This window comes from Monodon monoceros, unplaced genomic scaffold (assembly GCF_005190385.1).
Source record: "Monodon monoceros isolate NGI ecotype Baffin Bay Population unplaced genomic scaffold, NGI_Narwhal_1 Super_Scaffold_22, whole genome shotgun sequence".
Taxonomy (NCBI): domain Eukaryota; kingdom Metazoa; phylum Chordata; class Mammalia; order Artiodactyla; family Monodontidae; genus Monodon; species Monodon monoceros.
The window spans coordinates 12,819,088-12,831,777 of record NW_021703779.1 but is presented as its reverse complement, the minus strand read 5'-3'; the positions used below and the strand labels follow the sequence as shown (position 1 = coordinate 12,831,777).

Below are 12,690 nucleotides of genomic sequence, written 5' to 3'. Positions count from 1 at the left end.
TCTCTTGTTGCGGAGCACGGGCTGTAGGCGCGCGGGCTTCAGTAGTTGTGGCACACAGACTCACTAGTTGTGGCTCGTGGGCTCTAGAGTGCAGGCTCAGTAGTTGTGGTGCACGGGCTTAGTTGCTCCGAGGCACGTGGGATCTTCCTGGACCAGGGCTCAAACCCGTGTGCCCTGCATCGGCAGGCGAATTCCTAACCACTGCGCCGCCAGGGAAGCCCTTCTGTTTCTGTTTTGTAAATAGATTGATTTATATTATTCTTTAGATTCCCCACATAAGTGATATCATACGATATTTATCTTTCTCTGCCTGACTTCAGTTAGTCAGGCAGAGATAATCTCTAGGTCCGTCCATGTTGCTGCAAATGGCATTATTTCATTCTTTTTTTATGGCTGAGTAATATTGCATTATATATACATACCACATCTTCTTTATCCATTCATCTGTGGACAGGCACTTAGGTGCTTCCATGTCTTGGCTATTGTGAATAGTGCTGCTGTGAACATAGGGGTGCATGTATTTTGCTGGTTAACTCTTCAGTGCTGTCCAATATAACTTTCCATGATGAGGGAAAGGTCCTGTGTCTGTGCTATCCTTTTCAGTAGCCATTAGTGATATGTAGCTGTCGAGCACTTGAAATATGGCTAGTGTGACTGAGGAAATGAATCTTTAATTTTGCTTAATTTTTAATTTAAATAGCCAGGGAAATTCCCTGGTGGCGCAGTGGTTAAGAATCCACCTCCCAATGTAGGGGACATGGGTTCAAGCCCTGGTTGGGGAAGATCCCACATGCTGCAGAGCAACTAAGCCCGTGCGCCACAACTACTGAGCCTGCGCTCTGGAGCCCGCGAGCCACAATTACTGAGCCCATGTGCCACAACTACTGAAGCCCGTGTGCCTAGAGCCCGTGCTCTGCAACAGGATAAGCCACCGCAATGAGAAGCCCGCGCACCGCAGCAAAGCCCGCGAAGAGCCCCCGCTCGCCAGAACTAGAGAGAGCCCGCGTGCAGCAATGAAGACCCAATGCAGCCAAAAATCAATCAGTAAATAATAAGTAAATAAATAATTTAAATAGCCACGTATGACTAGTGGCTACTGTGTCGGACAGTGCAGCTTTATATACTTTTGTATTGTTTGGAAAAAAACTTGTTTGTTTAACAATAAAAATGCCTACCTCTATTATGGTTTAGGTCATGCTGTGATGACAAACTGCCCTAAAACAAATCTGTGATTTAACAAATGCTTATTTCTTTCTCATATTGCACATGTTCATCATGAGTTGGCTGGTGGGCTCTGCTCCATGTCTTGCCATCCTAGGACCCAGGCTGACGAAGCTTACACCTGAGCTTCACTGGTGACCATGGCAAGAGGAAAGAGAGATACAGGGTCTCATGGTAGCAATATAAAGGCTTTCACCAGGAAGGAATTAACACATATCCCTTTTTGAATTTCATTGGCCAAAGCGAGTCTCATGGCCACCCTGAGTCCAAGGGGGCGGGGAAATACAAACAGAGCATGTGCCCAGAGAGAGGAGAATTTGCATACATACAGCCCAATATCTACCACATTTGCATAATTTTCTTTTTAATGAAGAAAGGACAAAGGAAAAGTCAAATGAGAAAACTGGAGCTCAGACCTCATCAAAGCTTAATCAATATTCAACAGTCATTCAGCTACCCTGTCCCTCATTTGAGTAAAAAACGTTCCTCTTCATTTATAGAACTGGAGAACTTACAATACACTGAAAAAGTAGGTTGTTGCTTCTACAGCTGTTTTGGCTGAATACCTGGGGAAATATTTCAGTAGGATTTAACATTTGTTATCCGGTAAGGTGTTCAGGCGGACACTGAATACATCTATTTTTTGCCAAATAATAATTTATTTCAAGAAAGTATACCAATTACTGATAATACTGTGACTAATGGTATTTTTACAGTGGTGTGCACGTGTCTTCTAGTAATGTGATAGTGTATGGTTTTGATGGCATCTGGAAAATCGGTAGAGGTGAGAATTTACTGCTCATTTCCACTATTCAGTGACTGCAGATGAAAGCAGTGTCATATAAGACAGTTTAAAATACTCATTGGAAAAAATGTGAAGGTAAATGAGGCAGGAATTCGAGCCGCACTAACTCTAAAGAATGAATCTCTGGATCCCTGTAAGAAATAGTTTGGCTTAGTCTGTGCAGGTTTGAGTCTGATAAAGAGCTAATGTGGGTGAGGGGGACCCATTTTATCCTGCAGAACCTCACTTTTTCTTGTTGGAGTCTAGGCACTAATGGGAGAATAAATTCAGTTGCTCTGAATACATTACTCCCCTATTCAGAAGTTGTAGAAAAGGAACATTGTACTTCATCAGTGACTGCTTCCTGCATCTGTCTAGAACCTAGCTCATTGCCTAGCTTGGGTAAATCCTAAATTCACCTGGTGATATCATTTAAGGCTCCTTAATGCTGCTTAGCTGGGCTTGAAATTCAGTGTGTTTCAAACCCATGTCAGAGCACTTACCCTTTTGAATAGGAATGAGCTAGCAAAAGGAGTGAGATGAAGCCACTGAACGGACACCCCAAGAATATACCTGTATTCAGCCAAAGTTAGTTTTATTGAGATTGTTGCCACAAGAAATACCATCTCTCAGAAGACCATGGACATCTCAGTAAGAGGGATCTGGGGGGGCCTCCTTACAGGGCGTAGGCTTGAGTTAAATCCTCTAAGGAGGATTTAAGAAATCAGTGCCTCTTCTAACTTGCCTGTTATCACTGAGCTGGAACAATTTGGTGATTGGGTATCTTAATAATATTTATCTAGGAGGCAGGAGGGTTAAAGCCAGGCTTGAGTGGTCATTGGTAAAGAAGCAGCACGTACTCATGCTGATCATAAGATAAGGGTGTTTCATCATTTTTGTGGTTGTGGATTGGCCTTGTTCCAGACATGGCCACAGGGTGGCCTTGTCAGAGCATAGTTCATTTTCGTTCAGCCTTGCTTCTGGTCAGTTGAGAAGAGCAGGGTTGGTTCCAATAGGGCTGCTTTTCATTTTCTCAGGCACATGGCTGCCTCCTTGCTCAGGATGGCTTTAGGACTTGTCCCTAGCTTCCTGTATTTAATTACTCCATTAGATTGAATTTCAGTAGAATTTCAAAGGAAGAAGGAGCTGTTGAGGTCTTTGGAGGAAAGAAGAACTTTACCAGCTCTTCCTAGGGTGTTGTAGGGTGTGATAGAACTTCAGGTGGAGAACAAGCATAGACAAGGAACCCGAAAGAGACCGCTATTCAAGTCTAGAAATGAGTTGACCATGCAGGTGAGCACTGGCCCATACCTAATCATCACCTGTGCACGCATGGAAGAGGAATGTGGTGATTGCTTTCTCGGCCCCAATTCTTCCCCCTTCCCTACATCCATACTCATGCCTTGGCCTTATCATAGTATATGTCCTCCCATTTTGACTTGAGACTTGGCCATATGACTTGCTTTGACTGATGGAATTTTTAGCAGATGTAATATAAGCAGAAAAGACCTCTTTGAGGAAATGAATCAAAACCAAGATCTAAAAGATGAGAAGGGGTTACCTAAACAAAGGAAGGGGGCAGGCTTGGGGAGGAGCTTTCCAGGAAGATGGAAGAGTACTAAAGAGATCCAGCAGAGGGGAGCACAGAATTTGATGGAGAAGGGAGTGCATTAAGACTGGTGAGAAAGGCAGGGACTGGAAAATACTCAGCCCCACAGGCTGTACGGCAGATTTGGGAATTTATCCTAACAATAATGGAAAGCTACGAAAGAGGTTTAACCTGGGACTGACATGATCTAATTTACTTTTTGAAAGATCACTTTGGTTGCAGACTTGTTATTATAATTGGGGATAGAATTTGGGGCAAATGAGTCCTAGCATTTTTCCATCTTTGTCAGTGTGCCACACAATACAAATTGGCTGTCTCATTTGTTCCATTAAAATCAATGACTTTGTTTAGGCATAGTGGCTCCTGGACATCATCCCAGAGAGAGGTTAGAAGGGCTCTTCATAAAATTCTAAATTTACTAAATGAAAATTAGAGAGTAGCCGAGAGGATTGATTTTGGGGCGAGCCAACAGTCCTTGGTGGCGCTGGGCCAAGGCAAAGAAGGGCCGTTAGGCTGGGTTTAGAAGACTGTGGCATGAGTAGCTAAGGGGGGTGCCATTTTTTTCAATGGTGACTCATTGTGGAAATGAGATTGATAAGAATAAATAGAATTTTTCTGTATGAAAACTAAAAAGACACAACCCTTTCCAGCATAGCCTCTCTCTAATTACTCAGATTTGGATCTCATCTGGAGGTGTACTTTGAGGCTATGTCATATGTCAGAACATTGGATTCTCTCATGTAGAAGTTCAAGAGGGCTGATATCATGTAACCTTTCATAGGAAAACAAAATTAAGGCAAAAGTGAGATCAGATTGACACTAGGTCTTAGAATCTTGAAATTCTGAGGACAGGAAATTAAATTACAAGAAGAAATTTGCCTCGCTTTTAAACTTGGCTTTTTTTTTTTTTTTTTTTTGGGGTACGGGGGCCTCTCACTGTTGTGGCCTTTCCCATTGCAGAGCACAGGCTCCGGACGCGCAGGCTCAGCGGCCATGGCTCACGGGCCCAGCCGCTCCGCGGCACGTGGGATCTTCCCGGACCAGGGCACGAACCCACGTCCCCCGCATCGGCAGGCGGACTCTCAACCACTGCGCCACCAGGGAAGCCCCTAAACACTGTTTTTGAAAGTGACTATTGGACAGATTTTTAACTGTTTCTTACTTTAAAAATTGTGCCCAATTAGAAGATAGGCTATTTATAAATCGGTTCAGAGCTCCACACCAGCCCAATAGGAAGACTTTTGGATACATTATCCTGTGGTTTCCATCATGGCTGAAGTTGTGAGTGAGTACTGGGGTGAGATGTCAGAGGTGTTAGTTGAGTTTTAGGAAATCATTCACTGGTCTCTGGTGAGGGTGAAAGAGTTTAAAAGGTGTGTGTGTGTGGCTGTGTGTTTGTGTGTTAGAGAGAGAACGAGAACATGAGGGAGAGCCTCAAGATCTAGTTTTGGAAGAGCTTGGAAACGTCTCAGAATTCAATGTATTTTATGCATGTGACAGAGCATGAAAAAATAAATATTCAGTGAATGAAATATTCATTAAAGACAAGTTTGCTTTTCTATTTACCTTTAGCTATTAGAACAGGGATCGAGAAATGCTGTGGATTACCAGGATGAAGGGCTGCTGACTTAGGTCACGTGATTGTGTTTAAGAACACGTAGGAAGGGCCAAATAACATTTGTGACCACAAACAAGTGATAAAGGAAATTGAGAGGATGGTTTTAGAAATGACTTTCATTTAAAGAATTACTGGGATATGAAATGAGGAACTAGGCTCCCTAGAGAAATAGCTGAAGTCACCAAGCATCAAGTAATTTGAAATAGGGAGACTCACAGCCTGTCTTAGGAGAGTTTGTCTAGCCTTGAAATATTGATGGGAAGGTTAGTCCAGGAAATTAATGAGATAAATGTACATGTTGCCAAATTACCAAAGACAACTAAAGATGAAAATGGAGAATACAAATAAGCCATTCTCTAGAGAAGAATGGAACACCCACGCACAGATCACCCTGCAGAGTGCTAACATGGAATCATACTTTCATGGCTGGAAGGGCCCTATAGGGGTTGAGGGTGTGAGCTCTTGAAACAGACTGGCTGGGATCGAATCCCAGCTCTACCCCTTATTAGCTGTATATAGCCTTGAGTACAATACTTACTTTCTCTGTGCCTCAGTGTCTTCATTTGTAAAATGGGAAGAATAATAGCGATACCTACCTTACAGGATTGTTGTGGGGATTAAGTAAGTTAAACCATTGCAGAGGAGTTACAACTTGTTTCTTCTATTTAGAAAATGTTAGCTTTAATCTCCATGGGAAATGTTAACTATTATTATTAATCAAGGCTCAAGGGGACCATGACTTGCCCATAGTCATCGATCTAGCCAGGTACAGAGCTAGGCCTTGGACTCTCAGTTCACATCATTTACTTTTTTTTTTTTTTAACATCTTTATTGGAGTATAATTGCTTTACAATGGTGTGTTAGTTTCTGCTTTATAACAAAGTGAATCAGTTATACATACACATATGTTCCCATGTCTCTTCCCTCTTGCGTCTCCCTCCCTCCCACTCTCCCTATTGCACCCCTCTAGGTGGTCACAAAGCACAGAGCTGACCTCCTTGTGCTATGCGGCTGCTTCCCACTAGCTATCTACCTTACGTTTGGTAGTGTATATATGTCCATGCCTCTCTCTCACTTTGTCACATTAATCATTAGAGAAATGCAAATCAAAACTACAATGAGATATCATCTCACACCAGTCAGAATGGCCATCATCAAAAAATCTAGAAACAATAAATGCTGGAGAGGGTGTGGAGAAAAGGGAACCCTCTTGCACTGTTGGTGGGAATGTAAATTGATACAGCCACTATGGAGAACAGTATGGAGGTTCCTTAAGAAACTAAAAATAGAACTACCATACGACCCAGCAATCCCACTACTGGGCATATACCCTGAGAAGACCGTAATTCAAAAAGAGTCATGTACCAAAATGTTCACTGCAGCTCTATTTACAATAGCCAGGACATGGAAGCAACCTAAGTGTCCATCATCGGATGAATGGATAAAGAAGATGTGGCACATATATACAATGGAATATTACTCAGCCACAAAAAGAAACGAAATTGAGTTATTTGTAGTGAGGTGGATGGACCTAGAGTCTGTCATACAGAGTGAAGTAAGTCAGAAAGAGAAAAACAAATACCGTATGCTAACACATATATATGGAATCTAAGAAAAAAAAAAAAAGGTCATGAAGAACCTAGGGACAAGACAGGGAAGGGTAAGCTGTGACATCATTTACTTTTACGTCAAGCTGTTCTCTTCCATGTAATGCATCTCTGTACATGTATGAACTGGGGGAGGTAAGAGAGGAACATGAAAGCAATAATAGTAAAACACAATTGTTTATGATTTTTATATCACTTTTATAGCACTATCATATTTGAATCTCAAAACAACTTTATGGTATAAGGTTAAAATTTTTCCATTTTATAGACAGACAATAGAAAAGTTAAGCAATAAGGTTTAGATGGCAGAGCTGATGAGTAGAACTGCAATTCAAAACCAGGGATTCTGACTCCCGATCTGTGACTGTTCCTTTGCACTCCACTCACCACCTATGGCTGAAGCTGAATGCGGGAGGAAGGATGGTGGAAGCATAAGTGGGGTTCTGGGAAGCACAGTGGAAGGAGGCCTGTTGTCTTACAGGCAGGGGCCATCAGGGTGGACCTGTTGGAAGAGAGGACTCCAGTCTAAGTCCTTTTCTATTCCTTCTCCAAAGAGTTTTGGAATCCATTCATTTAATTCCAACCCCCGCTTCCATGTCCTCCATCATCTCTTACCTGGACTCCTATCTTCTGACTGGTCAATACACGCTCTACGTGCACTGATAATGATTAGTCTAAGAAACAAATCTGATCATATCCCTCCCATCCCCTCTTCCACCCTCATCCCTTCCCTGACTCTTCATCCCCTCCAGATCAAGCCAACCTCCTCCACAGCAGTTACACTCCTTAAGTTCTGGCCTGTGCTCCTTTATCAAGACCCGCCTCTCTCCACTACCCCTATGTTCCGTCCTTGCTGAAACATATTTCAGCCAAAACAGACTCTGCATCGCATCTCATTAGGGAAATGTGAATTAAAACAGCAATGAGATACCACTGTCTACCTATCAGAATGGCCAAAATACAAAACACTGACATCACCAAAAGCTGACAAGGAGGTAGAGCAATGACAGGAACTGTCATTCATTGCTGGTGGGAATGCAAAATGGTACAGCCACTTTGGAAGACACCACTTAGGCAGTTCCTTACAAAACTAAACATACTCTTACCATATGATTAAGCGATTGTGATTCCTGGTCTTCACCCAAAGGAGTTAAATACCTGTGTCCATACAAAAACCTGTACGTGGATGTTTATAACAGCTTTACTTGTAATTGCCAAAACTTGGAAGTACGCAAGATGTCCTTCAGTAGGTGAATGGATAAATAAACTGCGGTACATCCAGACAATGGAATATTATTCAGTGATGAAAAGAAGTGAGCTATCAATCTGTGAAAAGACGTGGAAGAAACTTAAATGGGGTATTACTGAGTGAAAGCAAGCAATCTGAAAAGGCTCTATACTGTATGATTCCAACTATATGACATTCTGGAAAAGGCAGATCTGTGGAGACAGTAAAGAGATCAGTGGTTGCCAGGGGTTAGGTGTAGGGAGGGATGAACAGGCAGAGCACAGAGGATTTTTAGGGCAGTGAAACTACTCTGTATGATGCTATAGTAATGGATACACGTCATTATACATTTGTCCAAACCCACAGAAGGTCCATCACCAAGAGTGAACCCTAATGTAAACTATGGACTTGGGTGATAATGATGTGTCAGTGTAGGTTCATCAGTTGTCACAAATGTACCACTTGGGCGGGGATGTTGATAATGGGGGAGGCTGGGCATGTGTGGGGGAGGGGATATATGGGAAATCTCTGTACCTTCTGCTCAGTTTTTCTGTGGACCTAAAACTGCTCTTAAAAAAAAGTCTATTAGAAATCACAATATAAGTTATAGCAACTTATATGATAAAATAATCCATAATAAAATGTATATGTATATTTTAACCTTCTCTAAAGCATCATGGTCTCTTTTCTTCCTGCCCTCTTCATGTAACCTTGAGGCATTCAACACGTATTTTAATTGTCTCTGTGGACTTTGAGAAATGGGTAGTTTCATCAGGCAATGAAACTTGGGCAGAAGTCCTTGGCAAAATCAGACATTATTAATATTTAACATGTATTAAACATTATTGCTCTGGGTAGATGCTATAACTCGGCCTTGCAAGAGTTATAGTTTCTGCCAGTGGAGTACGTTTAAATTTTAACCTTGGAGCCAACATTTCAGAAAGGATCTTTCACCCTTTGTGAATTGGAAAACCAAAAAGCTCTTCAAAGACATGTCTGCTCTCTCCAACTTCTTCATCCTCTTCCCAACATGAGGGCGTCTCTGATTCTCAGAGAAGGTACATCTGGGGGTATTTGCAGTCTGGTCTGGGCGCCTGTCCTCTGGCAAGTCTGTGCACGCAGCCAAACAGTATGGAATCCATGCCTTTCCATGGCCTTTCGTCCCGCATTTCTCAAGAGTGGGAACCAAGAGGAGCTGGAGTTGCTGGCTTCACCCATAAGCCGAGGCTTGTGCTCCCCGTCCCAGCACCCTTCAGTCCTGGCTTCCTCCCAGGCATGCTCGAGCTTGCTCCTCAAACTAAGGCCCTGCCTTTCCTACTGCCTAGGGTTAATTTGTATCTTTGTGATCGATAGGAATGGCCAAAGAGTTCATGAATGGGGCATGTAATTACATTGGCTACAGCTTATCCGGACACATCTTACTATCATAAAATATTCAATCAGTTTGACCTAGAAAAGAAAGATTTATCTGGGAGACTCAATTTAGGTCCTTCAGATCAACTCAAGTGTGGGAGGGAATAAACTGACAGAAGGAATTCTAACTACAAATGTCCCGGATCTTCAGGGCAATTTAATAATATAAACCAAACTAAGGTTTTGATTTAAAATATTTATTTATTTATTTATTTTATTTTTGGCTGTGTTGGGTCCTCGTTGCTGCGTGCGGGCTTTCTTTAGTTGCGGCGAGCGGGGCTACTCTTCCTTGCGGTGTGTGGGCTTCTCATTGCTGTGGCTTCTCTTGCTGTGGAGCATGGGCTCGAGGCACACGGTCTCAGTAGTTGTGGCTCACGGGCTCAGTAGTTGTGGCTCACGGGCTTTACAGCGTAGGCTCAGTAGTTGTGGTGCATGGGCTTAGTCGCCCCACGGCATGGGGGATCTTCCCGGACCAGGGCTCGAACCCATGTCCCCTGCATTGGCAGGCGGATTCCCAACCACTGCACCACCAGGGAAGAGGTTTTGGGCTTTCTTAAAAGGAAAAAGTTTGGTGGTTATAGAAATATCCCATAATTATATGGAAATTGCTGTTCAAATCATAATTGTTTTCTCCATTAAATTTCAGGTCCATGGTGACATCTGGAAGAACCTAATTTAGTCCAGTAAGCATCGTAAGTGATTATGGTTTCTTTTTAATATAAATGAGAGTAGATTAAAATGGAAAAGAGGCTTTTACTTCAGTTTGTATATTGAGACAATGTTCACCTATAAATAACTTAGTAAACGTAAGTATTGGTAGAAATCTTATTCCCAAGCATAGCTAGAAATATCTCCACTCATGTTCTCAAATATAAAATGATCTAGAATATAAACTTCATACTTGTTTTAAGTTTTTGTTGCCTTTATACTTTTTTTTTGGCAGGTTATCTCATTTTGCTAAGGCTTGAAGGCTTACCTATACTTGTCTAACTTACCTCTATGACTCTAACTCCCAGATAATAGGGGGTCTTTCTTTCCATTCTCTGTATCCAGGCTTATATCTAGCAGGACCTTCAGTTAGTATGATAGGAGGCAAAGGAGAATGATTCAAAATATAAGGCTCTAGATCAGTGGTTCTCCGCCAGGCGTGATTTTGCCCCCCTGCCCCCAGGGGATATGTGTAATGTCTAAAGATATTTTTGGCTGTCACAGCTAGGGAGGTAGGGTGTTACTGACTCTAGTGGGTAGAGATCAGAGATACTGCTAAACGTCCTACAGTGTACAGGGCAGGTCCCACAGTGAAGAGTTATTTAGCCCACAATGTCAGTAGTGCCAAGGTGCAAAAACTCTGATCTAGGATCATGGTTATAGGCTTTTTACATGCAAAAAATTAAGATTACATTACTGTCTCACAGTACATATGATCCAGGTACATAGAAAATGTAAATGTGGAAAGTAAAACTTTGGAACTACTGAAAGAAAATATCGTTATGGCACATAGAAAATGGAAGAGAAAGCCCCAGTAAAGACTCTTACAGAAATACCAACTTGATATGCAATTAAGGGAGAATTACAAATTAAGTGGAAAGAAGAGACTATATGTAGCAATTATTTTTTTCCATTTTACGAACAAGAAAATTGAGGCTTACAGAATTTAAGTGACTTATTTTGGCTCAACAGATTATAAGTAACAGTGTGAGGTTTTGAAGCAAGACATCTTAAACCAGATACAAAAAGCACAAACCAGAAAGAAAACATGGATAATTTTGACCATAATAAAGTCTAAAACTTCCATCTAAAAAATACCCCTTAACCAAAGTTAAGAGACAAATAACAGACTGAAAAAGACATTTGCGATACATAGAGTAGACAAAGCATTAATACCAGTAATGCACACAGAATGCCTATAAATAAATGAGAATAAGTGAAGTGTCCCACTAGAAAAATGGGCAGAGGACATTGTGATAAGCAGGACAGTGGCTCACTCAAAACTGTCAATGTCCTAATCCCTTCAGTCTGTAAATATGTTACTCTACATGGCAAAAGGGGCTTTGCAGATGTGATTAAGTTAGGCATCATGAGATGCGGAGAGGATCCTGAGTGATCTGGGTGGGCTCAACGAAATCACAGGTGTCTTGTGTCTTAGAGGGAAGCAGAAGGATCAGAATCAGAGATGGAGACGTGAGGATGGAAGGAGACAGCAGAGTGATGCAGTTGCTGGCTTGGGAAATGGAAGGGCGCCAGAAGCCATGGATTGCAGGCAGCTTCTGAACCAGTGGTTCTCAACCAGGGGTAATTTGGCCCCCGGGGTACATGTGCAATGTCCGAAGATGTTTTTGGTTGTCACAGCTGGTGGGGGGGTGGCTCTAGTTGCTTTCACTCTAGTGGATAGAGGCCAAGGGTGTTGCTAAACATCCTACAATATATAGAACAACAAGGAACTCGATTCTTCCCTAAAGCTTCCATAAGTGCAGCCCTGCTCTCACCTTGATTTTAACCTAGTGAGAACCATTTTGCATTTCTGACCTCCAAAACTGCAAGATAATAAATCTGTGTTGTTTTAAGCCACTAAGTTTGTGGTGATTTGATACCGTAGCATTAGGAAAATAATACGTATAGGAACAGGCAATTTACAGAACAGGAAACGGGCTGGGCCCGTGAGCCATGGCCGCTGAGCCTGCGTGTCCGGAGCCTGTGCTCCCCAGCGGGAGAGGCCACAACAGTGAGAGGCCCGCGTACCGCAAAAAAAAAAAAAAGTCCAGGACCAGATGGCTTCACAGGTGAATTCTACCAGACACACAAAGAACTTATACCGATCCTTCTAAACTCTTCCAAAAGATTGAAGAGGAGGGAACACTCCCTCTTTGGGAGCCACCATCACCCTGATACCAAAACCAGACTAAGACACCACCAAAAAAGAAAATTACAGGCCAATATCTTTGATAAATATAGATGCAAAAATTCTCAACAAAATATTAGCAAACTGAATCCAACAACACATAAAACAGATCATACAGCACGACCAAGTGGGATGCATCCCACGTTCACAAGGATGGTTCAACATATGCAAATCAATCAATGTGATACACCACATAAACAAAAGACAAAAACCACATGGTCATCTCAAAAGATGCAGAAAAAGCATTTGACAAAATTAAGTGTATCGTCTCCACAATCTTTTTGAGACACATAGCCACACTCATGATGTTT

General features: G+C 42.2%; 1 protein-coding gene across 2 annotated transcripts in view; it reads left to right on the top strand.

Annotated features, from left to right (window-relative positions):
- Nucleotides 1-12,690, top strand: part of ASB9 (ankyrin repeat and SOCS box containing 9) — a 285,544-nt gene that overhangs the window by 70,942 nt on the left and 201,912 nt on the right. The window contains exons 7-8 of one of the 2 annotated variants that reach the window (XM_029240454.1): nt 10,127-10,163; nt 11,611-12,582. In XM_029240454.1, the coding sequence (XP_029096287.1) occupies nt 10,127-10,137 (11 nt within the window). In that variant the 3' untranslated portion in view covers nt 10,138-10,163; nt 11,611-12,582. Of the gene's footprint in view, nt 1-10,126; nt 10,173-11,610; nt 12,583-12,690 lie in introns of those variants that run through there. The other variant, XM_029240453.1, reaches the window with a different exon arrangement.